Source organism: Geospiza fortis, unplaced genomic scaffold, assembly GCF_000277835.1.
Source record: "Geospiza fortis unplaced genomic scaffold, GeoFor_1.0 scaffold16, whole genome shotgun sequence".
NCBI lineage: Eukaryota > Metazoa > Chordata > Aves > Passeriformes > Thraupidae > Geospiza > Geospiza fortis.
In genome coordinates, this window is record NW_005054302.1 from 1,541,992 (window position 1) to 1,568,588 (window position 26,597).

The 26,597-nt window shown below is 39.1% G+C and overlaps 1 protein-coding gene across 1 annotated transcript in view; it reads left to right on the plus strand.

The window, feature by feature from the left end:
* Positions 1–26,597, plus strand: part of ATP8A2 (ATPase phospholipid transporting 8A2) — a 287,313-nt gene that overhangs the window by 10,610 nt on the left and 250,106 nt on the right. The window contains exons 2-11 of the mRNA XM_005417776.2: positions 27–171; positions 12,285–12,384; positions 12,989–13,087; positions 13,941–13,986; positions 18,153–18,193; positions 20,019–20,092; positions 23,194–23,263; positions 24,627–24,754; positions 25,780–25,891; positions 26,432–26,596. Coding sequence (XP_005417833.2) covers positions 27–171; positions 12,285–12,384; positions 12,989–13,087; positions 13,941–13,986; positions 18,153–18,193; positions 20,019–20,092; positions 23,194–23,263; positions 24,627–24,754; positions 25,780–25,891; positions 26,432–26,596 — 980 coding nt within the window. The remainder of the gene's footprint in view (positions 1–26; positions 172–12,284; positions 12,385–12,988; positions 13,088–13,940; positions 13,987–18,152; positions 18,194–20,018; positions 20,093–23,193; positions 23,264–24,626; positions 24,755–25,779; positions 25,892–26,431; position 26,597) is intronic.

Consider the following 26,597-nt stretch of genomic DNA (forward strand, 5'->3'; position numbering starts at 1 on the left):
GCCTGCCCGCTGCCCTCTCCTTGCAGGACCTGTCTGTTCCACTTCGGGCTACAAGAAGGCGGATGATGAGATGTCCGGAGCCACGTCCGCGGCGGATCTGGACGAGGCACCAGCCCGCACCATTTACTTGAACCAGCCCCAGCAGAGCAAGTTCCGCGACAACTGGGTCAGGTACGGAGCAGTCCCCGCTTCTCTCTTTGCAGGCGGCAGCCGCACATCGCGCAGCCGTGGGCTGGGAGGGCTCGGGTCCCTCTCCCCTGCCCCTCGGCCCTGCCCACGCCAGGTTTCAGCACAATAAAACGTGTGTCCGCCGAGACGGCTGGTTTTGTTGTCTGTGCTGGGTACCAGGTCTGGCCAGTGCACGGGCGAATCCAGCAGCAGCAAGTGATGAGCTGCTTCCCTCGGCAGTAGCGAGAGCAGGGAACTGGTAGAGCTGCGTGGGTAAGATGCATGAAAAGGTATTCACTTCAGTAGGGCGCTGAATTTTGGAATAACGGGACCTACTCGAGTATTTCTGGATGCAAGGGTTAACCCGTGAAAATTTAGTGGGAGTTTTGAATAGAATCCAGTGAACTCCATGAAGTGTCCCCTTAAAAAGTAGCATTTGGTTGAAAGAACAGCTAGGCTAAGTATATAAAAACTGTATAGAATATGAAGGAAGAAAAGAGAAAGTACATACAACAAGACAAGAATGACTACAGAAACTAGAAGCTGGCATCCCTATGCGTGAAAGGCTATGGTCCACTTGTGTCTTTTAATTGAAGACCAGAGATAATTTTCCTACCTCTGTTAAAGTAGGGGTGTGTGTATGTGTGTGTTAATCCTTCTGGTGGTATGATTAATGCCACCAGTGTCGTTGCAGTTTGGAAACACAAATAACATGGACTGAAACATGGAGTACAAGGGTGCATAACGTGAGCAAGTTGTGGTGGTGCTTGCCATGCTTGCCTGGGGTTAGCTGGATGAACAGATGGCTCCTGTCATGACTAAGGAGGGGCATTGTTTAGCAGGCTTCTGTTCGTTAATGCAGATGTTTGGGTTATTGTTCAAAGAACCGTTTACACAATGAGTACCTTTATGAAAAGAGAGGAGTTTTATATCCTGCTAAAGTGATGGTTGACATCATCTGGTTTAGTGTGTGTATTACCAAGGGCAGTTCTAAGAATATCCTCTGGAAGGGTGCTGATGTTCTGGGCACCACAGCAACATATTTATAGGTGGTTTTCTCCTCATCTTGTTACATATTTGTCTGGGAGATGGTTTAGGAGCAGTTAAAATGACACATTTTCTCAGTATCTTCCTTATTCTATGTGGGTAGCAACAGTGAAGGTTTTCTTGCTTTATTTTTCCTTGACTAATTGAGGGATGAGTTTAACAGTTTCCTGTGTGTAGACTATTTGTGCTTTCTGTGCTTTAAGAAGGAAAAGCAGGGAATAGAGGGTTGGCGGAATCTGTAGTTTAGATTTTCCAGAAGGGATTCTGTTCTGATCTGGCTAAATCTTACAGAAAAGTAGTGTGTTACTCTGCTACCTAGAACTTGTTCCTGACTGTGCTATTCCTAAAGAGCAGCTGTGTCCAGTTTGCTGTCTGGAAGCCATCCCCTTGTACATAGCTGTACAAGTTTCTCATTACCTTTTCACATCTTTGCCTTGTGACAGGTAAATTTTGAGTCATAAGAAATACTGGTGTGTGAGGGATAGGACAAAATGCAGGTGGTGTAATAACAAATTACAGTAGAGATACTTTCATTACCTGATTAGGAACCTTAGCTCTTTAGTGTCACTTGGAAATTAAGTTGACTTTATAATGATTTACTGCTGCTTAGTAAGAAAGCTTTGATCTCTTGACTTTTAAAGGGTGATAGACATTGCCTGTACTCTTTCCATCCTCTGGATTAATTTTCTTCCCTCAGCCTGGTGGGACTGAAGGCAAAGGTGGCCTGAGGTTGTAATACCTGAGTAAGGAGGCCTCAGTTACTTAAGCGTATTGGAGTTTCTCTTGAGGAACTGCAGTTTTCTGTTGCCTTTGGACTTTCTTGCTTACTGTATTCAGCTTCAGAAATTCATTCAGCACTGGATTTCTCTGTACTGATGGATTTGCAGATATTTTGTCTCCCTAGGAAGCATCAGTGTACCGCAGAGTAAGGTGCTGGGCAAGCATGTGAACACCTGTACATAAGAGCTTGTGGAAAATTAACTGAAAATAATAAACCAGCTTGTTTTAATTTGAGTTCAGACTGTCATATTTTTGGTAGTCATTAAGGATTCTCTGAATAACAGTGGGAATTTGTGAATGTTCATAGGAAGTTTTCTAAATTAAGGATAGTGTGAAAAGCTTGCTCAAAACTAAGTAATTTCAGCAAGTAATGGAACTGTGGAGCGTGGAGGAGGGTAGGTTAGTGGTATGGCTTTTTGTGTAAGATGTTCTAAGTATCTTGAGCTGCTTGACTTTTTGTGGGTAGAGAAGCACTATTAAAAGTGAATTCCAATGTTTGTGGGAGCATAAAGACAGACTGGTTTTGGATAAGTTAATAAAAATGGATAGTTATCTTGATCCCACTTCTAAGTGGTATGTAGTGCTACTGCAAAAGTTAAGTGGATAGCAAGATGACACTGACACTTCCAGAAGTCTTGGAGTGTGAGGATGTAGAAAGAAGAAATGTTTCTTCTTTCCCCAGGTTCTCTGGCATAATTCAGACTACGAGAAGGTTTCTCTAATGGCCAAATTTTGTGTTCTTGGAACTTTGTAGCAAACTATTTCAAAACATAGTGCTGTGCATTACAGGCTAGATTTAGCTTGGCCCTTGACACGTGCATAAACATGGCTGTCACTGTTGTTTATTATACTGTAGCAGCAGTGATTACATCTGTAGAAACGCCTCTTCTACCTGTCTTCAGTCCTGCTCTGCTCAGTTTGAAAAATTTTATGTATGTTTTACATTTTTTACTTTTTATTAAAAAGGTAAATGATGTTCCATTTTCAGCTGAAACATTTTAAAAGCGGAAGCATTTTAGAAGCTTTGGAAAAATGTAAAAAATGAATAAATGCTATTGCTTTGTCCAACACAGCTGTACTGCAGCATTATATGTTTGTTATTGTGGAAACCAACTAGTACCTGTTTTGACATATCCAGCATACAAAACTTAAACACTCATCTGTTTAACCAGAACATTTCTGTACTTTTAAGTCCAGTAAGAAATGAAACATGTATGTTGAGGAAATTTCCAGTCTCTCTACAGAGCTTTGTGCCACTTACTGTGACATTTGTGCTCTGGAGCAACATGCTGTGTACTGAAGCCCTACTTCCTGGGAAGTGGCTGGACATGTCTGCCAGTGGGAAGTAGGGAGTAAGTTTTGTTGTCCTTTGCTTCTCTACATGACCTTTGCTTTATTCAACTGCCTTTATCTTGACCTATGTTTTTTTTTCCATGGTATTTTCTGTCTCTTGTCCTGCTGAGAAGAGGAATGGTAGAACAGATCAGGGAGTACGAAGTGTCCAGCCAAGGTCAGCCCACAACAAGATGGGAAAGAAGGTTCCCTTTTGCCTTGTAAGACCAAAGGAGTACAGGTGGAGTATAGTGCTAGGGGCTTGAATGCTATGTTAATACTTCTGAGATGACCAAAATAATGGCATGAACAATTTTCCAAATGTATCCTCAGTGAAGACTGGATGGTGTACTTGAAGTTAGAATGTTCTATGCATTTTGTTTTCTTGGAATTACAGTTCCTGGATGTCTCATAGTAATACAAGAATCTACTCTGATATCAGTGGCTTGTTCTGAATGTATAATAGTACTGTAATAGGAATTTTTTCTAGTGCATTTAGTAAAAATCACCAGTAAAGTGATTAGAGCCCCTCACTTGTTGCATGTGTTAATGTTGATGCAAAAGAGTTGGACTCCTGGTTTATTAGTCCTGGAGGAACAAGTGTACTGAGATAACTTCAAGGACATTAGAAATGGTCTCCAAATTTTTGAAGACTGTAGGGTTGCTTTGTAAATGTTGCTCTAGGTAATATTCTTCCATTCCAGTCCTGGTAGTGCATCCTGATGCAAATCTGACTTGCATCTGAATCAGGACCCCAAGTTCAGTCTCAGTTTGTGGCTTGATTGGTAGGTTGGACAGTGCAGCAACCAGGAAGGACAAAATTCAACTTGCATTTTTTTTAATGGATCTTCAATCCAGAAGTTTTGTTCAGTTTTCTTATAAAAGCAGACTTTGTTGGATTGATCTCTTAAAGAAGTCTCAAAAGTTGCATTATAATATCCAGAAAATAGTTCAGAGTATTTTCCATATTTTTCCATACAGGCAAAAATTAAGTTCTGATAGATAATGAGCAAAAAGTCTTCAGTGTTTATTTTAAATTGTACGGGGTCTTAAAACTCAAGTAGACAGGTAAGAATCAATTTCTGCTCTCATAAGACAGAAGCACTTTGCATGGGGAATTTAGGCCTGAAGACTGCAACAAGGTTTCTAGTGGAATCATAAGTCCTGTATTAAACAGACTACTGTTTGTCTGTGGTCCCAGACTGTCCCATCAGTGTTTGCATGATGCTTGCTGGTGACAAAACTGTAAACACGATCTTTAATCTTCCTTTTATTTCATGTGTGTCACATTAAATTAAGCCAAGTGCATTGCTTTATTGGCTTGTGTGTAGGTACTGTAGAAGTCAGTTGTGATTTAGAGGTGTTCATGCTTTTTGAATGTGTGGGCAGGTTGTCTGGTGAAACAGGAGTTGCTGGTATCACTAACCAATTAGTATTGACCCGTGAAACCTGAGTCGTGTTCTCTATGATCCGTGGAAATGTGGATTGTAGTCTGCTATGTGCAGGTGGATTTCTCTGCACTTAGTGGTATAGCCCAGCATTCATCTTGCCCCAAAATGTTTTACCATGTTCTTAGGTAAAAATACTAAGAATGAACTGAAAAGAAAATGAGGCAGAGTTTAGGCACTGGCCATTTGTTTTACTGTGTTTGTGTTAGATTTGAAATACTCTTCTGTTGTCATGTGAACAGATTGCTTGCCTGACTGCAGAACAGCATTTTGAAGTTCTTCAAAGAAGGGATATATTATTATAATCTGAATGGCATAAGTCTAATCATGTGTTAAACTAATTCTCTAACTCTTTTTTAGTTTTAGGTAGATAGTGTTTTTAAGTGAAGAAAAATACTTAGTGTGGCATACGTTTTTAAATAAACAAACCTGTTTCCTGTAGTGCACCTGTTGATGATACTGCAATCTGCCACAATGAAAAAGGCTTAGGTACAGCTATAGAATGATTCTTTTAGCCATTAAAGTTCACTAAAAGTACCTGTTATTGTATGCCTGGTGTTGTGTATAGGGATTATACCAGTGTATTTGAAGCTGCTGCATCTTTGGTCTTGGGCAATTCCTAGGGCAAGAACCCCTGGACTGTAAAATTTTTAAATTTTGCCCAGATGAAATGTCTGGATGAAAAAAACCGCAGATGTGGAAGTTCTAGTGCCCTTTCACCTGCTGCATGCTGAGCTCTCTGGTATCCTGAAATTGTTCTGGTGGTTTGTGGCATGATGAATTTCATACATCAGTGATAGCAACACAGCAGGTGAATTAAACTGGGTCCCTTTTTTCTCTTTTTAGATCTCCCTGACTGCTAGTGATCTGTAGAAAAAGGTAGAAGAGAATAAATTATCTTGAGTGGACCTAAGTAGAGTATAAGATGTGTAGGAACTGCATCCCACATGGTTTCTGTGGGTTGTGAAGATAATTACATTTCTCTCAAGACTAAATATTAATTTCTTCTGCCAGCCCCCTGCCTGTCACTAAAATAAACACTGCTTTAGTTGTGGTGACATTTAGAGTTAAAAATTTGCTTTAAAACTGAAGCTAGCACACTGACTTTTAGACAGCTAGCTAGCTTATGTGACTTGTTTGATTTTTTATTTTTTTTCCTCCCAGTTATCTTCATATCAGTGTTGTGCATTTAAGTGGAGGCTATTCTGTTTTTGCACGATAACTAAATGTGGTACTAAACTTACTTTATTAGACAGTAGATTTTTGAGGTTAACTGTGCTGGTCAGCTGTTTTTATTGAGTTGTACTTGCCAGCAGGGTTACTGCAAAGCAAGTATATATTACTGTAGTGATGACCTCCACTCATGCTGAAACAACATCATGCCTTCAGAGCTTCTAGTACTGTTTCTAAACAGTCTTTGTTTAAGGTATTTGTTACTGAAAAACAGCCAGGAATTTGTTCCCCTTTTTGTAGGGATTTAATGAATAGAGAACTCATGGAAAGGCCTTTTCTGTTTGCATGCTTTAGGAAAAGCCTCCAGGGTACTGGATTTGCAAGCAGAAGTGCACTTGCTTCTGTCAGATGTGACACGTGGTCTGGTTTTCAGGTTAAACTGAGTGTAAGCAGTTGTGGCAGTGCCTACTCTGTATTAAGACTGAGCTACTGTAGGAGACTTTGCTAGTGGAAATAGTATTTGATTTGGTAATTAACACCGATTACATTAGTTATTGCAGTCTTTTACTACTTATGTATGGCAGTAGGGCTGCTGATAACTGGGGCAGTTTGGAATAAGATACTTCAGGTTAGAAGTTCTCAAAAAATCCTTACATGGTTAGGAGGTGATCCTAATGAAGTAGAAAGCAATGGGATTGTTGTGCTTCAGTGGAGAGAAGTTCATAGTGCATTTTCATGTCCTTTTGTCTTAGCAGTGGTCTGTCTGTGTAAGGATAGGAGCTGAATTGAAGCCCTTGAACATGAGCTTGTTGCTGATGCAGCTTTGGAGGAAGTGCAGGTAGCTCAGCCAGGCTGGGTTTGTCAGCCTGTTCATCTTGCTCCTGAAATGGAGTTTGTGCACTGGGGTAGATAACACTACTTTCCTGCTCAGGCACTGGTAACCACTGAGTATTGCACTTAGCCCCCTACCTTTTTATTTGGTGTTGGTGTAGGATGCAGCACACAGGATGTGCATGACTAGAAAATAATTATGTAAGAATAATGTGAAATGTCTGTACTAATTTAGATTTTTCCCTTGTGTAAAACACTCCTCAACATGAGTGGCTGGTTGTCTAGCTGACAGTTGTCTGCTTTTTTTTCTTTCCCTTATGAGACCTTGAATTTAACTTGAATAAACTGTTTTTCTGGAAAGTTTTGTTTTCTTATTGTAGCAGACACAAATTATTGTGGCCTCCATAAAACAAGTTCTAATGGTACTTGACCTGCAGGGAAGTTAGTGGACTGTGTTCATATGTCCTGACTCTTTTAAACTTGTATTAAACAATAATTTTCCTCTAAATCATATGATTTGGGGAAAGAGGGCTCAGAGATTCTGAGATGTGATCATTTCCACCTGTAGTAAACAAGAGGAAGTGGTGTTTTCCAAACAGTGGTACCTTTTGCTTCTGGTGGGAGCCCATACTATAAATGAAGAAATAAGGAATGTGGGGAAGTGGTGAGGTGCTTGAGATGAATACTATCCCACTGATAAGTTTTCTTCAGCTGGAAGCTGCTAGAATTGTTTTCAGTCAAAGTTAAAATTGATTAATTCTAATACATTTGAATATTCTCAATCAATTTCATTGTCTGTGTGGGTAATTTCAGACCACAGAGTCATCTTCTACAGCCTCGCTGTGGCTTTTTTGGGAAATCTTTAAGGGTTTGATGTTTCAGTAGCTAAGCACAAGAATGTCCCTTAAACCAATTTCCTCTTTTGACAATATATGAATTTGTATATATGGAATACCTTTGGTATTATGGAGAAAGTGTAGCAGAGTGCAGGGAAAGATGGAAACAAAATAGGCACTTGGACTGCGGACAGTGGTTGTTCCAGAGCTGAATGACAGATATAATGTGGTAATTCTTGATTATTTTTTTTTTGTCTTGGTCTGGCAAGCTTTAAGCAATAATATCTTGCAATATTCAAGTTGTTGCACTTTTTGCTATGCAAGAGCCAGTCCTACTCCTTTCATGCTCCTCTGTTCTGCCCTGAGCTCAGGGACTGTCTCAGGTATTTAAGCACCATATATGCTTTTTTTGGCTGCCAGAAGTGTACAGAGCAGTGAAGCCCTTTCCGGCTGGATCTTCCTCTGTAAGAACTGTAGTCTCAAGGATTCATCTGACAGGGCAAGGCCCTTCAATTGAATTCGGGGCTGCATTTGTTCAGGCTCCCTATTATAAAACCAGGATATCTAGGACCTAATTTTCAGTCAACCAATAACCATTTCATAGGCATATGAGTAATTTCTTCTTATAAGCCCTCATGATATATTTTTTGGGAACTTGTAAGCAGTTGATTTTTGTCTCTTTAGCAAGTTTCAGGAAAGTACACCATCTTCCCTATGTGCGTGCAAGGAGGTAGATGACCTTTCACTGTCATATGCATGCAACTGCTGAAAACCTTGTTTGTGACACTTGGGTTTAGAACAACCTCCTCAGTATTCTACATGGCAGCAGCTTGTTGATGAGATGTACCTATAAATGTGCGTTCTCTGTACTCAATGTAATAGCTGAACGTTGTTTTTTCTGTTAGTGTCTCTTGAAATATGTAAAGCTTGCTGCTGTGCCTCCTGCTGCAGTGGTGACTGCCTGGAGGTGGCTTGTCTGCTACCTCTGTACATGAGAGCTTTAGCAGAACCTTGGATGCTGATGTCAGTCTTGCTATTAAGTGTCGTGTGCCTGGCAGGACCTCAGCATGCGAACACCATCCCACTAAAGACAGTATTTGAGCTCTTCAGTCAAGCACATCAGCTTGGGTTTTCTGGGGTTTTTCTTTCTCTTTTACTGGGTGTCTGATCATTTGTATGTGTTGATGGACACAAAGCTTGTTTGGTGAGAGAAGGGTTCAAGTCTGTAACATTTGCTTTAATTACCCAGCCCTTTTGCTGTGGTTCAGGTGTCTGTGCCTGGCTTTCTTAGTAATTGTTCCTGCAAATTCATGTGTGTTAAAAGCACTGACATCAAGCGATATGCATTCTTCAGCTCTTGGAGAGTATTGCAAGTATGTGAACTGTGGCAGGAGTAGGTTTGTGTGAATGCTGTCCAGGAAAGGACAGTTTGTTGTACTTGTGACCCCTGGACATGGGACCCATGTATCTCAAGGAGGTCCTGTTTTCTTAATCATGATTATCCTGAAGGTGAAGTTCATCTCAGAGTTGCCATTCTAAAGGAAGGGGTGGAAGTGCTTTAGATGGTTGACTGGAAAAGTGCAGACAGTGTTCAGCTGCATATTGCCACCAAACACACAGGTCTCAAGAGAGTAACTGCTCTGCCTCTATTACTGACAGCCTTTGGCCCTTCAACCATTAGTCAGTAAAGTAAAACCTGACTTTATAAAATGTTTTTGGGAAATAGGGAAAAAGGCAACAATGTGAGCGGTTGTGCAAAAGTTACCTATGAATAAATAGAGGAACTGTACTGAAGAACTGCTACTGAGTTTCTCAGTGCACTGTTTGCTACTTTTGAGTTGACTGTTACAAAAATTCTTAGGTAATCCTTGGTACTTGAATAATATGGTAATAAATTAAAGTATGTGAATGACACTAATATTTTGCAAATTATACAGTGATTGCTTTCCAAAAAATCTCTGCACTGCCCTAGGAGCACTGGGGCCAGAGCCAGCTGTAAACAGGTGTATCCAAATTCACTTGTTTAGCAGGGTATTGTTCCTCCTGTCTTGCACAGTGGTGTAACTTGAAACATGACTTATGTGAATTATCTTGCAGGTGTGGAGGAGACATCTCTTCTAATGTTTGCACACCTGTTCAACATTTGAACTTGTGTAGTTAAGCGAGATTTGCATAGGTAACAGCTGTTGCTTTAGGAGAAACCAGTTTGTTGTTTGTTTTCCCCCTTGTGCTTCCCTCCTCTACCTGCCTCAACCTGTTTTGTGAGCTGCAGGCCTTGTATTCTCTGAGTTAACATGGCTCTGACTGGGGCTGGTCAGAGAGCTAACCTGCCAGTTTTCTATTTTTAGTGACCAAAACTGTGCTATGAGTGACCTGAGTGAAGTTTCTAGATTTTAACTTTCCTGATCTTTTGTCATCCTGAAGTTGTAACACATCTATCTGTTATGAAGGAGCACAAGAGGTTTTTTATGTTATTTAAAAATAAGCTTTGTATTTATTGTTTAAATAACCGCTCTTCAGAGCTAAGTCAATTGCATGCTCCTGCCCAGCTTACACTGCTAGTTAGGTTTCTGTAAGAAGTTTTCTTTTTGAAGAATAACGTGTATCTGCTCTTTATTCATACTAGTGGTTGCTGTTCTGACCTGTATGGTAACAGCTGACTGTGCCTGCTTCCAATTAGAGCTGTACCCATTTTCTGTGGGCATCTGTCAAGTTACTTAAGCAACAGAATACATGGAGTGACTTAGTATGTACAAACCTCTTTCAAAAGAGCCTTATTGTGTTGGCATTAACATAATTGTTAGAGTAAGAATCATGTTTGAGCCAGCTAGCTGTGAAGCTGGTAGGTGGTAGAATGGTGTTAATAAATGTTTCAGCTTGGTTGCAGTCAAATTCTTGTGTTCTGATAATCATAGCAATGTGATACCTAGAGGAATACTATTCTCATATAAAATCTGCCGTTGCTTGATGTCTAATTAGTGCTGCTTGGAGATATTGCTTCTGGGTCTGAACTGTGAACTTGATTAACCCATATTTTTAAGTCACAGCATAATTCTGAGATGTGTGTTTAATTATGTTCTGTATTAAAGGAAGGTTATTACACATGAGACCAAGCAAATGTGGCTTAAAACAAAAATACTTAGAGCTGGAAGGATTTAACAGCATTTGAAGGAAGTAACTTTATATAAATAAAGACTGGACTTGCTTTAAACCTGGATATATGATTTCACTCATTTGGCTTGGTAGATATGAGCTATGATTAAGTACAACCATTTAAAATTTCTGTAAAATATTATGTTGAGTATTTAAATACTTGATTCTGGTGAGCAGTAGTAGAAATAGAAATGGATTTTGTAGTTGCTTGAAGAGGAAACAAGGCATGTTCCTAAGATAAGATTAATCTTAATTGGTTTTTAATCAGTCTTTTTTTTAATTGCCCCACTAATTTTTCTTTAGTTCAAAATAGAGCCTTTTAAAACAGGCTGTGCCTTGTTACATCTAGTTACTGTTTGATTTTGCAAGATGCAGCAGTGTCTGGTTAGATGGCTTGGAGTTGGGGATGGGGTAGATAAGAAGGAAAAGAAGGTAGTTAAAGGAATAAGCTGGAAAATAGACTTAATGGAGAGGTGGTCTTGGTACTGCTAGGAAATGTCAGCAAAACAGGAGTTGGGAAACAACTTTTCTTTTTTCTTGAGAACCAAGTATCTTGGTGTTCTCAGTTCCTCGGAAATACAAGACTTATAAAAAAACCAAAGCAAAACAACCCAAACTGGAACAAAGCACAAATAAAAAACCCTCAAAATGAAACCAAAACCACAGCACCCAAACAAAATGATGCCTCAAAATTTCTGGTTTTGCTTGTTGGGCCTTTCCAAGGCATACTGAGCTGCAGATGCTCAGTTGTCAAAACTCCAACTCATGCTGATGGCCAGTAGTTCAGAAGGTGAAGGTTCTATGCTAATGGTTAAATTATTGTGTCAACTTTGACACTTTTTTCCTGAAGTTGTACTCATGCCCATTATTGATTTGACGTGAAGATGACAAGAAATTCCATAGTTCCACTAAAGCTAGTTAGTGCAGCATGTTTTTGTTTTAAGGAGGAAGAAATAGTAGTTGTAATTCAGTTACGTATATATGTTAGTTACAGTATTTAGATGTGTATATATATATATATAACAGGAAAAAAGCCAAGAGCCATTAATCTGAAAAAGTGTATATTGTTCTGGAGTATTATTCATAGCTGAGTGTAAGTTATTCTGAGGTAGGAAATGAGACATTTTAAAAATGCCTTGCAAAATTTCTAATTTCTCTCATTGAACTCTGCCTCCCTCAACATTTAAATTGAGAGGTAAGCACTTGGAACTGAAATGAAAGCTTGCCTGTTCACAGTGATGAAGTTTGGATGGTGGTATCTTGTCTGATAGTTCATCCAATAACAAAGGTACCAGTGATAGAAGTGGGCCTGACAGCCTTCTGGGTCTGTGTGATACCTTTTTTGTTTGGTACAGCTCCTTATCATAACCAAAGCAACTATTTCCTCCATATTCTAAATATGTCTTTACTTTGCTATCTTTGAACTGCTTTCTAACACTCGCTTTTAGACTTTTTGGTCATGATCCCCACCTGATATTCTGATGAAGTACTAAGATGAAAATCTTCTACCCTGCAGCACAGCCAAGTACAGCGTGGTGACATTTCTACCTCGATTCCTGTATGAGCAGATAAGAAAAGCTGCAAATGCATTCTTCCTCTTCATTGCCTTACTGCAGGTATTCTTTTATTGCTTTCCCTTGCTTATAAAATGGTATGGTAATGTACTAAAAGTTATTTCTGTTGTTATGCTTAACTGCAAAGCAATTCTTAAATTTACTTTAATAGTAATATTAATGGGGTATGTAGTTGCTAATTGAAATTGGAAGACAGCTTGGAGACTTCTTTCCATGTAGTTTGTAAAGTCAAACCTCTTTTATTCTTAATAAGTAAAAATAAATGGTGTCATAAAACATGGAGCTATTGACCATTGTGAGAAAAGAATGTGACTTTCTTGTGAAGCTTCTGCTTAGTTGGTTCAGATTATCAGTGCTTCCATGTGAAGCAGTCTAATTTTCTTGTAAAGAGAAATAGAATGAAAGGCGTGTACAAAAACAGTATCTTCTAACTTTGTTGTTGTTTCTTCAAACCTACTTGGATTGTAGGCTAGTTTGCCCACTGAAATGGGATATCTGTGTGGCACAGATCACACAGTAAATCAGAGAGCTTTGTGTTCTGTCATCTGAGAGCTTTGCATAAAATTCTAAATATACCAGAAATTCATTTTAAATACTAATACAAAAGGGATCTCTTATATAGGGTCTCTTTTCCCTCTGTTCACAGCAAATTCCAGATGTCTCTCCAACAGGAAGATATACCACCTTGGTGCCATTGCTATTTATTTTAACAGTTGCTGGCATCAAAGAAATCATAGAAGACTATGTGAGTATGATTGATAAGGATGGGGATGAGTATGATGGGGAAGGCTGTGCTAAAGACCAAATGTCTCAAAAGCTATAAAATGCCACAAAGCCATGCATCTCTGAAGTCTCGAGTCATTGCTCAACAGCAGCAAAATATTGTTTTGACTTTCAAAATGCTTGACTTGAATTTCTGTAATAAATACTGAAAATACACTGAAAGCAATAAGTATTTTCATTATAGTTGGTGAACAAGAAAACAGTAGAAGTTAGGACATTTGTTTCTCCCTCTTCAAGCTTGCTTATTAATGCTTTTATTAGAAAGACAGTGTAGAATCCTGACAAATATGTGACCTTTTCAGATGGTCTTGAAAATGGGGGTTGGGGGGAGGCAAGCAGCTTAAGAATACTCTTTTGGGGAAAATCTGCTCTAACTTGCTTGTATACTTTACCTCAGAACAAGGTCTTTCTGCTTTACAAAGTACTGATGAGTGAAATCATTTGGATATCAGTCTAAACAACAGCATGTGGAATTTATACACATGGATATTTATCTAAATATTGTGGTCCTCATTGTTCCTTTTGTTTTTCTTCAAAAAAATACAGCTTTGGAGACTTTTTTTTTTACCAGTGATAAAGGTTTCAGCCTGACTTCCAACACGATTTGAAGTTTATAATTATACTCTTTATACTTTTTTACAAACCATTTGAATTTAGATGATCTGTGACTTTTTAAAAAAACAGAAAAGAAACCCTGTAAAGGCAAAAAGAACCCAATGTATCATTTTGCAGTTTGTTGTATTTTTAGCTCTAATCGTTCTCAAATTTGTGATGAAGTGTAATGAGGTGTAATGAAATGTTTTGTTTCTTTACAGAAAAGGCATAAGGCAGACAGTGCAGTGAATAAAAAGAAAACAGTAGGTAAGACTAAACAGTCTTTAAGTATTTAAAATGCAAATAGTGAATGCTTACTTTTGAGCAATTCTGTTGCTTTAATGGTCATGATGGTGAGGAATGCATATCTTGTGCACTAGGTACTTACCACTAATTTAGTATTTTACTTTGCTAAAGGTTTCAGACTGATGATTGATGGCCTGACACTTAAGGGTGAGGCATTGGGAGGATTACTGGAATTTATAAGTTCATGTAATTTCAAGGTTGTCCAAAGTTACATAGTTCTCAGCTCCTGCAAGAAAACCAAGCAATTTTTTTCCTTACCAAACTCCACCAAAACATCCTGAACTAAAAAAGCCAACAACTCCCTGAAACATTAAAAGCTGCTGTCAGAAGAATTTACAGTCATTTTTGGAAATGCTACTGCCCTTTAAATATAGTAAGTCTGTGGATTTTTTAGCTTTGCTTTCCTGAAGTGTCACTGAAAGAATTTAACACTGATATCCACTGAATGCCTACATCTATCCCTGAGGTATGGACAGTACTTGTCACTGTATGCCTGAAGACATCACTGTCATTTTCTTCACCTCCCTTAACTGAAAACCTGTGCAGAAAATAGGAAGAACTTGTCAAAGGCCACCCTGTGGTTGTCCTGTGCTGTAGTCAAGGCAGCTCCATGTTCCCGTGTTGGACAGCTCCACTTCTGCTCCTCTGTCCAAATGTGCAGGTGAAATGGGAGCACAGGGACTTGAGCTCCAAGAAGAGCCCCTTCCTCCCAAGCACAAATACCTGAAGTGTCAAAAAGCTAGAGGAATGCTTAAAGGAACATGGGGAAGTGAGCAACCTGCTAGCTCCATGCTTCAGATAGTCCTGCAAAAATTATGCCTGTTTTTTTCACTGAGTTTGGTGTTTGAAAATTTGGGTTGATCATTAAGATTGTTTATTAACACACATCAAAAGGCATTGCTTTATCAGTTCTCCTAGGTGATGTTTCTACATGAGTCTGGGAAGATATTTAGAGTGCAAGAACACTGTATTAGTCATAAGCAATTGGCAATTAAGTGGCTGTAGCACAACAGGCCTTGTTATGGGTGATATGAAGGATGGCCCTTTCAGAGGTCGCAGAGGCAGTTAGAATTCATTTGGAGGTAGAGAATGTGTGCCAACAAACACTTCAAGGGACGTTTGTCACAGTAATTGTGGAGAGACAACCTTAATGAACACAAGGTGTTCTAATGGAGCTAAGTGGAACTTAGCACTTGAAAAATTATTTGAGTTCAGATTTTATTTTTTACCTTTGAATACTCTAAATAAATTTTCAGTCTGATACTTAAAACTGTATCCTGCTACTTCTTAAGAGGAAGGCTAAAGAGACTTATTCTTGAGACATGTATTACCAGAGTGAAAAGATAACTTGGGTTCAGAGTGGGATTAAGATGAAATAATTTTAGGTTCTCTGTGTGCCTTTAGGTTGCTCTTATAGCTGAGTGGTGTCTAATCAATGCATTCAGTGTGGAGAGCATTTGAGCTTACTGAGAAGCAGATGCCTGCTGTCTGCTCGGCTGTGTCCTGAACTCTGGCTGCCTGCAATGGCTGGTTGCTTACTGGAGCAGCAGTCATGTAGGCTTTGCATTTATCTTGTTTAGGTTCTTAGAGCAATTGTGTATCTTCAAAGTGCTTTTCCTGTTTTAAATTTACCATAGAAAACATCAGTTTGCTTTGCAGAGTGGCTTTGGGATATAGGAATTAAATTCCCTTTGGAGCAAACTAGAATTGAAGTTCTGCCCCAGGTGAGCACTGAACATTTGCATTAGGAGGTGGAGTGTGTTTAGGCTCTGAGCCAGTGTTTTTTGTCTTGGATGGCACCACGTGATGTCTGTGGTGATGACATTAAATCTAGGGACCAGACTCCATATAATTCCAAGTGAAACCCCTTAGCAGTGTATTGCATAGATATAGAGAGCTCAGTAATAATTTTTCTGATGTATTGATCCTCTCATTGTCAAATAATAGAATAAGTAATGAGCATTTAATATTGCATGGGATGAACTCAAATATTAGACAAGCACAGGGCTAGGAAACTCTGGAACAAGACTGATGGGATATGCTTCCCCTTCAGGAGCCTTACTTCAAATGGTCTTGCATAGCTGGATGTGAGTGTCAGCATTAAGTCCTAGATCTAGAACTGGGTTTTGGTCTTGTAAAGCCCTAGATAGAAGGTTTATATTGAAACTCTCTTTTTAAGTTGAGACAGTCTTTTTAGGTACTTGTCCTTTGTTGCTTTAACCAAGTACCTTTTGACAACGAATAATTCATCAATTTTCCCCTACTATAAATATTCTAGAGAAGACATGTCCTTTTCTGTCCTTTGGAGTACTCCTATAAAACTGGGTTGAGCAGAGTAGGAGGTGCGAAATTGCAGCCCCAGAATTTCTGAACTGTTTTATGTCTAATGGCAGCTTTCTCTTTAGACTGTGGGATTATGAGTTTAAAAGGAAATAGTTCAGTAATAGAAAATAGCTTCAGTAATTTGCTTGGGTATTTAATTTTAATCACTAAATTGATTTCAGTAAGCATTGCAGGTGAAATTGTTCTCTGAAGTAAATTGCCTTCCAGACCAGGTCTGTAGCACTTGATGCTGCAAAATACCTTTGTGTGTGAGCAGACAAATGTCAACAGAATGTTTACTGAAACGTCTCCAAAACTTTCTGGTGGAATAGGGAGCTGTCTAAACCATGGCACAGGAGATGCTGAGTGTTGCAACTCTCTGAAGGTTTGATTTTTGCGTCAAGGCTGCAGGTATTTGGCTTTCCCCTTGAGATTCTGGATTGAAGCCTTCTGAGTTGTGAGCTAAGCAGAACTCAGTTGAACAGCAGTGTATATGAGGGATGGAAGGGGTGCACCAAAACTGTTCTTCCCCTAAACTGCTGTACTTGTTTGGTTGAAAGCTCAACTGTTTTTTGACACGTCACTGGCACTACTTCTGTTGCTGCCCACTCATTTTTTGTTAAATAGTTTAGTTCACTGCAGTCCATTCACTACAATATTAAATATCAGGGTTCAGTGCTTCAGTGCATGTGGCCTGAGAATAGGAGTCAACAGGAGACTTCTTCTGCTTCATCTGTTCTGACAAGTCTTGCATTCCTGTTTGTGGAGTGACATATCCTGGCTAGGATGGTCAAGGCTGTATTCAGCAGAATTTTCTTCTGAGAGTGTGGTATTATTTTCAAATGAGCCACATGTATGAAATGCATAGAGCTGAGAAGATTGTTCATATTCAAAAGTAGGGGACTGACCTCTTCAACTCTGATACGTTGCACACTGCACTTTTTAAACACCTTTGAAAACTGGCTGCAGCTGCTTTCAGTGAAGGTGAACTTGCTGTGCTTGGACCTGGACTGGACTGGGTTACTCAGCAGTAAGTGGGCATATTTGACCTTACTGTTTTGGCTGGAGTAGTCTAAAGTATGTGTAGAATCACCTAGAGAAGGTGCTTAGGTAGAAAGGCATGCTGTGGGGTGAATGACTAATGAGTGTGTTAAGATGGCAGTGTAGAACTGGAACCCCACAGAAACTGAGGTCTGTTTTAGTACCTTGTTTTCTTTTTCTTATTTCAATGTGAACTTCAGAGGTAAGGATTTGCCTTCTGCCAAAGCTGATTGTTGTTTTTCAGTAGGGCTTTGAGTCTGCTTGGCAGTTAAGACTCAGATTTATATTGACCATGGGTAATGGTAGTAAAGTTGGATGTGCCAGTCAAAACATTATGAATAAAACACAAGGAAAAAGATGAGAAGTGAAAATTCTGTGATAAATCATACACAGAGTAAAGGTGCTTCCTGATACTAATTGGCAGTGGGCAGTGATGCCTTTTGTTTTAAGGAAGGTCATTTCCCAAACAAGAAACAATGCTGCCAATCTGCATATTAGTATGAAGTGATGCCATGAAGAAATCAGGCCACCAACTGTTGTCTGGCAAGATATAAAAATTATGTAAATATGAAGGGCAGATTCTTCCTCTTTCTTGGACTTGCATCCCCACAGCTGTGAACAAAAGAAGTTTCAGCTTCTGAAAAATACATTTCTGATTTTTATGTTGGTTCCTATTGTGTTTGCTACTGCTAATACAGTTGTTTTGAAATTTGTCTGAATTATGGCTATTTTTTCTGTAATCTAACTTTAAGCTTTCTTTCCAGTTCTAAGAAATGGGATGTGGCAGAACATTATGTGGAAAGAGGTAAATAAACCTGAGGATGGGAGGGAGGAAAAACAAGTGTTCAAGAATTACTCTTGCCAGAATTAATTAGGAGGCTTAGAATTAATGTACACTACATGAGACTTCTCTGTCACTTGGGGTTGGGGGGTGGGAGGGATCCTTTCTGTTCCAGTAGTCAAAATTGCCCTGAGCAAGGCACCTGAGTACCCATTTTTAAATCCTGGTACTGTGTTACAGTCAAATGCTAATGGACTGTTGTGTTTTTCCTTGTGCAGTTAATAGGTAAACTGTAAACAGTATTTTGGTTTTAGTCTGCCTAGAAGAGTAATTTTCACTGCAATGCTGTACCTCCCCTGCAACTCTAACAGAGACTCACTTTGCTGCCTGTGCTAAGAAGTCCCTGGGCTTTGAGACTAATTAGTAAGCTGCTTGCTCAAGTAAGAAACACAAGCCCAGCTGCTACCTGAGGCACTTGGGACCCATGTTCTGTGAGGCCCTTGGCCAGGGTCTGGTGAGCTTTATTTCTAAGACCTGGAAGTTGCTGAAATGCCTTAGGATGTATCGATCTAGTTGTGGCTCTTAGTGCCTTTTAAAGGATAAAATTAGCCCTCTTATCTAGTAATTGAGGAAAAAGTACACCCTTTTAAAACCTCTGAGGAATGAGATCAGTCTCAAGACACCTAAAAGCAAACCTGCTGAAATGTTAGGCTACAGTAGAAGCTCAAGATTGCCAGGTATTCAGATGGCTAATGTTGGTTCCTGTTTATGCTGTTCCAAGTCCTATTTTTGTAGAAAGGACAGTGAATCGAAAGTTTAAGGTCGAGCCTGGAATCTGGGTTTTTTATACCCTTAGGCATTTCTTGAATTGACTTGTGTCTGTAACTGCATGTTGTCCAGGTTTGCATTTATTGTTAAGGAATAATAGTTCTGTATTATCCACCTTGATCACTTTAAGGCAGGCTTCTGACTTTTTCCATTTTTTTTTTGTGCTGAAAGTGGTAGAGAATTTATTTTTAGTGATATCTGAGGAAAACTAATGAATCTGCTTGTTCAAACATACCATCTGTTTCCATTTTTATAAATTAATATCTTGAAAGTATTTTAAGCTCATTTCAGACTCTCAGTGCTGCATTGGCATTAAGCAGCCTCATGCTTATTGGGCAAACCTGGTTTACTGTTTTGAGAGTGCTACTTGACTCTTTTGAGAATGAAAGTCCCATGCATGTGTGACTAACTCAAGGTGCTGGAAAGTCTTAGGCCTGTGTAGGAGGAGACACAGTATTCCAGAATTTAGAACTCTGCATATCTCAGTCAGGGAAGGACACTATTCATAGAGATGATATTATTTGCTAATGACTAGTACAAGCAGTGCATCTAAGGAGAATTGAGGGAAAATGATAGTGATGATTGGGTAGGTAAGTAATACAGGTAAGGAATGGAAGAAAACTCTTGATATTTAATGAAGGTGAAGTTTAAAGATGAAGGTAAAGTTTAAATATTCTTACTAGGGAAAAAATATGACTAAAGAAAACCCCTGAATTTGGATAATGGCAAAATTATAGAAAAAAAAATTATTAAATACAAGCCACAGAAGTTCACAATTTCTAATTGAGTATATCTACCTTTTTCTCTATAGGATTTTTTACTTTGCATTCAGAAAAGGGAAGGCTTTTATATTTCCAAACTTGCAGTGAAAAGTACTCTGACTTTCATAAAAACTGTCTCTAGCTGTTCTGTGCATGATGCTGTTCTTCTGACTGGGTGAAAGGAAATAACAAACTAACATTCCAGACAAGCGAACTGTTTGTTTTTCTCTTCCATGCCACTGTACTCCTGGCCACCACAGGTAGCTGTAGGCGATATTGTGAAGGTCACCAATGGGCAACATCTTCCAGCAGACATGATCATAATATCTACCAGGTATCCTGAATGGGTGTGGAAGTGATGTGTCTGATGAACTGAGGTGCAGAGGACTTGGATCTCTGTATTTGCTATTAATAAAACCAGACATCAGATAGCACTAATTCTATTCCACATCTAAAATCAAATTTCAGCAAAATTCAGTGACAAAACATGGCTTTACTAGGCTTTGATTCATGTGTCATTGTAGATAGGCTCTTCAAAAATGAGGTGTTTCCAAGACTTCACTTTATGAATTGCAGGTACATAATACTCTGTACTGATGAGTTTGTTGGAGGACTGAAGGCCCTTTACATGAGCTTCGTGCAGTCAGTGCTTCTGTGGCCTTCTGAGAATCCCCCCACTTAAATAGGGAAGCTTAAGTTTTCTTCCAATTAATTCCACTGAGTATTCAGCATATTTTCCTGTGTTCTCCCAGGAAGATTTCTTTTAAATAGTAAATCCTAAAGGGGAGCTCTGTTGGCATCAAGCAACAAGAGAGCTTCTGGGATTTCATTTGTTCACTGCTCCTCTTGGATACAGTACCTGTGTGACCCATCTCTAGCATGGTAGCAGCAGTAACCTGTTGAGTCCCTCTTGGTTTAGTTTCAAGTATGGGACAACTTCCTGATGCCCCCCAGGACACATTCAGCCCTCTTGGCTGCCAGGGAACTGTGGACTCATGTTGAACTTACTATTGACCAGGACTCCCAGGTCCCTTTCTGTGGGACTGCTCTCCCTCATCCCATTCTCCAGTCTGTACACACATCCAGGGTTACCCTGTCCCATGTGGAGAATGGCACTTGCCTTTGTTAAACTTCATATGGTTGGTGGTTGCCCAGCCTCTCATTTATCAAGGTCTCATAGTTCCTAAAAGCATTTGAGTGGTACTTGACTGCTAGTCTAGGTTCTGGATCGTGTAGAGCCGCTTGAGGCTGAATCAAGACCGCAGTTGGCTTAGACAGATGAGGTTTAAACAAGACAACAGCACAGCTCCTGTTCTTAAACATACTTGTAATAGCCAGACCTTGCAACACCTCCATAATTCCCTCTTGTGTGTGTGCTTTTCAATGGTGTCTGCAGATTGCTCTGGTCTCAGGGATTCAGTTCTCTTACATGATCCAACTTCTAAGGGAACTTGTTTTTTCAAGCTCCTGTATTTTCTGCTCCATCCTTCTTGTCTGTGCTGTTTCTGGGAGGTTGCATTTTTTTTTAAGCTATACGCAGAAGCTCCATCTTTTTGAATTACTGTACAATGAAGGATAGAAGTACCCCCATTCTGTGGTATACAGTATTGTATTTTTCAAAACAAGCCTCAAAACTTAAATAAGCGGTTGTCAACTTAATATGCAGTTAGGCTGAACTTGGACATCAATAATTTTCTGTTCCAGCATTGGAGAATTTTTTACTTAAGAGCTTCTCTAATGTGTATTATACTAAAAACCCCTTCTGACTTACTTCTTAACTGTGTGAGCCAGCTTTTTGTTCTACATTATTCTACTAACCTGCTGTCTTTGATAACCACATAATAAATAGAAAATTTAACCCAAAGCATGCTGATTTGGGAGAAGCTTTACTTGAAATAAATAGCAATTTCTATGGCAGTTCTGCTTTATAATTGGTATTATTCCCATGATTCCTTTAAATGTCAATACTAAGTGTCCTCAGTTCACCAGAGAGCTCTGCATGTTCTGAAGGGGATGGATTCTTTTGCTTGTATGTGTTGATTTTTCTGTGTGTGAGGTGGTTGTCAGAGGTAAAATAGACAATTGTTTTTATCTTGGCTCTCTTTTCCAGTACAGCAAAAAGGTGACATCAAATTTTACATAAAGAATGAATTAACATGAAGGAAAAATATTTTAATTCAAACACAACTTAGCATGGAAACACGTCCACATTTCTCGTTTCCACAGTTCATGCCATTTCTGTGGAAATTAGAGGAATTGTATTGCAAAAGGTCTCCTTCCTGAGCTAACCACTTCAGTTGTAGTAGGTAAGGTGTTTGACAGAGGTAAAATTGGAATCAAGCTGGACTCTCATCAGTGTCTCTCTTGGGTTCAGATTCAAATTTACTGTGTTGGAGGGGACAAAGAATAGACTCAACTGTTTTTTCTTTTCAAAGCAAAATTATTGGAGAGAATAATCTGGCTTCTTACTGTGTTATAAATGTACCTGTCCATTTCTTAATTATTGTTTTCCTAAGGAGCCTTTATTACTGACTGTTCTGTTGATTGAGTACATTTGCTGTTAGAACAATTTGTTACTTTGGAAAAAACCTAGCCATTTATCAAGAGTATGAGAAGTGATATGCTGAAGAAGCACTTGCTTGAGTCCAAGTGGGAAACTCTGATATTTTTTAGCAGCCAGAGAAGACAGTGGGCAGAAAAATAGTTTTGGTGGCACCATACAGAGGTTGTGAATCTTAAATGGTGTGTCAGGAAAAGATCTGGTAAAAGTACCCCTCCTTATCACAGGTACCACCTATGCAGAGCTCCTCTGTTAGATATAGATAAGATACAATAGAATAGAAAGCTCTGTTCTAGGAGGAAGATTTTTGTCCCTATAGGTCAGGGCAGAAACACATCTGGAAGATGCAGGTTACAGCCTTCAATCCTAACAAGCCTTTTTCTCATGCTTGAAAAAAAGGTGTTTAGCAGTGACTTTGGGTGTACTTCCCTTATTAAGGGGACCTTGCAGACATGATTTTGTGTTCAGTTCACAGACAGAATTCAATAGCAGAGAGCATTGCTGCCTTTATCCAAACATACCCCCTTTTTATACTGCTCAGTACTTGCTCTTTCATCCATAGCTCTTGCAATTGGAACCAATTTAATGGATTGCAATTCAGAGTAATCCACTTTAGGCATCTAAGTTTATAATGACTTGTTAAATTCTTACTGGTTTTTGATTTAGACTTGTCTTTCTCTGTAGTTTGTTGTATGACTATATCCAAAGACATCTCTATTAAATATGTACTTGCAGCTTTCATGGTTGTATACCACCAGTATGGTTTTCTGTCTTCTGCAGTGCATTGAAGAAGTCTGTAGTGGGCTGCATTAGTGCAAAAGTAGTGTACAAAAAAGTACTGAGTTTTAATATTGAAAATCTTACACTCCTTACAGTGAACCACAAGCTATGTGCTATATTGAAACAGCTAATCTTGATGGGGAGACGAATCTTAAAATACGACAGGTAAAACAACCGGAATTTATTTTGTTTTCTTTTAGGTATTTAATATTAGTTATGAAGCAGCATCTAGCTTGCATGACAACAATACAAGTGCTTTTTTGTTGTTGTTGTTTTTTAAAAAAGCATGTTTCTTCAAGTGGCTGTAATTTGCCTTTTCAACAGCTACAAACCCAAGCAGTAATGCATCATGTGCAAGTGTAAGGATCTAACCTGGAGCAAGTATTTTAAGCCCAGAGAGACAAATCAAACAGACCTTGGATGTGTTTTGCTGAAGGTCTATTTAGAAGAATTTAAGTACTGTACATAAAAAAAAAATCAGCTATGCTTGTGATGAGAGTTGCAGTGTCTCCTGTCACAAGTACTATTTTATGAGCATTATGCAGAGGCAGAAGCTGAAAAGGATCTTTCTAAGTTGATATCTTTGTAATAAGCAGAAGAATTTATTTGGATCTTTCTAGTTTTGTTAAAGAAGTAGAGTTGCTTATAGTGTTTAGAAGTTAAGAATCTTTGGCTTCTTTCATTAAAAAAAAGTATTTAGATTACGATTTTGGAACACAGATAATGTTTTTAAAAAGCTACGCTTGCTTCTTCTTTACTACATTTGTAGAAATGTGATTTACTGTTCCAGATCAGGCTACTAAGTCAGGTCTTGAGCTCTTGTAGGGTTCTGTTTGTTTCAGGACATTCTTAAATACAAAAATATAGCCTTGCTCTGACACGCAGTGCTGCAGTCAAATTCTGCCAAAAGAAACACGAAATGGATTCCTCTTTCAATAGAAAGGCAGTGGGGTGCTGTGCATGTGCTCAGATGTAGAGTACCAATATTTTATGTTGCAGTTGCGTGACAGGCTGATCATTGACCTTGAGCATGATCAGAGCATATTGGCTGCAGTGGCCCAAGAGACTACACTTCAGAATGACCATATTTAGCAGCCATAACACGTCAGTGCAGCTATACTTTGAGAAAAAAGCCAAGTCTATTTATACTGCTTTTCTCCTATTTCCTCCTGCATGTATCCCACTTCATGTTTTGTGGATGTTACTTTCTTCTTGGTTAAAGAGAGATCATGTAGGTAATGTCAATATGTGTGTAGACAGTTTCAGTCTTGTTGGTAGGTTCCTATGTGTCCATAATGAGTCTTCCTTGCAGGAAAGTGGTATTGAATATCAAATGAAAAACCCCAAAACATAATGAAAACCAACCCCCCCAAAAAACCCCACCAAAGCTAAACAGGACCCTGACTAACAAACCTCCACAGATTTAATTATATTTTGGTTCATAGATGTTAAAAGGGAGCATCATTTTCCTAGGTTGCCTTTTAATAGCAGTTTTTGTCAAGAATCTCCTTTGAATTGTTCTGTGCAGGGTTTGTCTCAAACTGCTAGTCTCCAGTCCAGGGAAGAATTGATGAAAGTGTCTGGGAGGATAGAATGTGAAGGACCCAACCGCCATCTCTATGACTTCACTGGAAACTTGCGCTTAGATGGCCAAAGGTACTGACAACAAAGCCATTAATTCATTTAGTTAGGAAAAATGTTTCCTCTGTTCTTTTAGTCTGGGACTCTGAGCACATGCATGTTTTTGCTGGAGAAGAGGAAGGTAATAATTAATGTTTATTAATCAGAGCATCTGCCAGTATAAGATAACATAGTTCTGTGTTTGTATGGAGCCTTCTGCTTGTTATGGGAGTATTGATTTCTTTGTAATTAGTGGTGATATTTTATTAAAAGGTACATCTAAAGAGAAGGACTGAAGGAAATGGTTGGGGTTTTTAGGGCCTTCTTGTTACACAAGATACAAAGAGGAAATAGAAACCTTTCCCTTTCAACAAGAGCCAAAGGCTGCACCAAGGTCAGGTTTGTAGAGAGAAGTGATCCCAGAACCTGGAGGCTTTGTCAGTGTGACTTCGATTTCTAGAACTCTTGAAATAAAAGTATGTAGTTTTAGTACTCAAATTCACAGATTGTCACAGGTTGGTAGGAACATACATGTTATATTTGGCTGTACCTGTTTTCCTTCACCAAATGTCTATTCCTTGGGCAGCTCGGTGCAAGAATAGCAGATGATCATTGCATCCCACATGGAAGTCATGTGGTTGATACAGGCTTTCTCAAATTCTTGTTTAATTGTGTATTTGATATAGTGTGCTTGAAATGGATGGTCTCTTTGCAAGTTCAATGCTTCTCTGTCCTTGATGTGAGAGAGAATGTACTAGCCAACGTCAAGTGCAGACTAAGCTTATTTATGGCTGCCACATAATTTTTCAAGTTCTGGATAACTTCTGGATAACTGGAGCAGCTTTGCCCTACTGTGCTTTAGCAGGAATTAGACTTACAGAGGTTTCAGTGCTTTCTTAGTTGTGTGAACAATCTAAGCTCATTATATTGCTATTACATTCTTTTTCTCTTGTTATTTGGGGTTGTTTTTATTATTAACTGGGGACCAAGGCTGGGAGTAGAACTGTCTTCTTTAAAGTGTTACCAAGAACTGCAAGATTCATCAACTTCTTCTTTTGCAGCCCAGTTCCTGTTGGTCCAGACCAGATCTTGCTGAGAGGTGCACAACTGAGAAACACTCAGTGGGTCTTGGGTATTGTTGTGTATACGGGACATGATACAAAACTCATGCAGGTAAAGGTTTTAAGGGGGTTAAGGGTATGTTTTGATAGAAGTTGGTCATTATTTCCTGTGTTCTCATTGTCATTGACTTGATTTTATGAAATGGTTTGACTCATTATAGTTGTTTAAAGCTTGGAGGCCTTGAGGAATAGAAGGGTCCATTGTACTCCAGTTTGCATGTGCAAACTGTTCACATGTGTGAACACTCACTAAAGTGAAAGCAGCTCAATATGTAAGGAGAACTAACTTTCATCTTAATTTATCTGGTAGCTGGATGGCATTTAAAACTGAGGCTCAACAGCTTCAGGACATAACCTAATTATCTCCATGATTATTACTACGACAACAGTCCTGTATTTCCTTAATGTCAGGGAGTGCCTGGTGAGACCAGCAATGTGCATATGTTGATCACTGCTGCTGAGCATCAGTGTGATGGACAGCAGGTGCTCTAATGGACTGTGGAAGTAAAGACTGAGTTTGCTTCTGCATTTTTCTCTTGTAAAAAGCCATTGCCAGGTTCTTTTTTTTTTTTTTTCTCCTGCTGCTGTTCAGAATTCAACCAAAGCACCTCTGAAGAGATCAAACGTGGAGAAAGTGACCAACATGCAGATCCTGGTTTTGTTCTGTATTCTCCTGGTAATGGCCCTTGTGAGTTCTGTAGGTGCCTTATTATGGAACAGGACACACGGTGAAGTTGTCTGGTACCTTGGCTCCAACA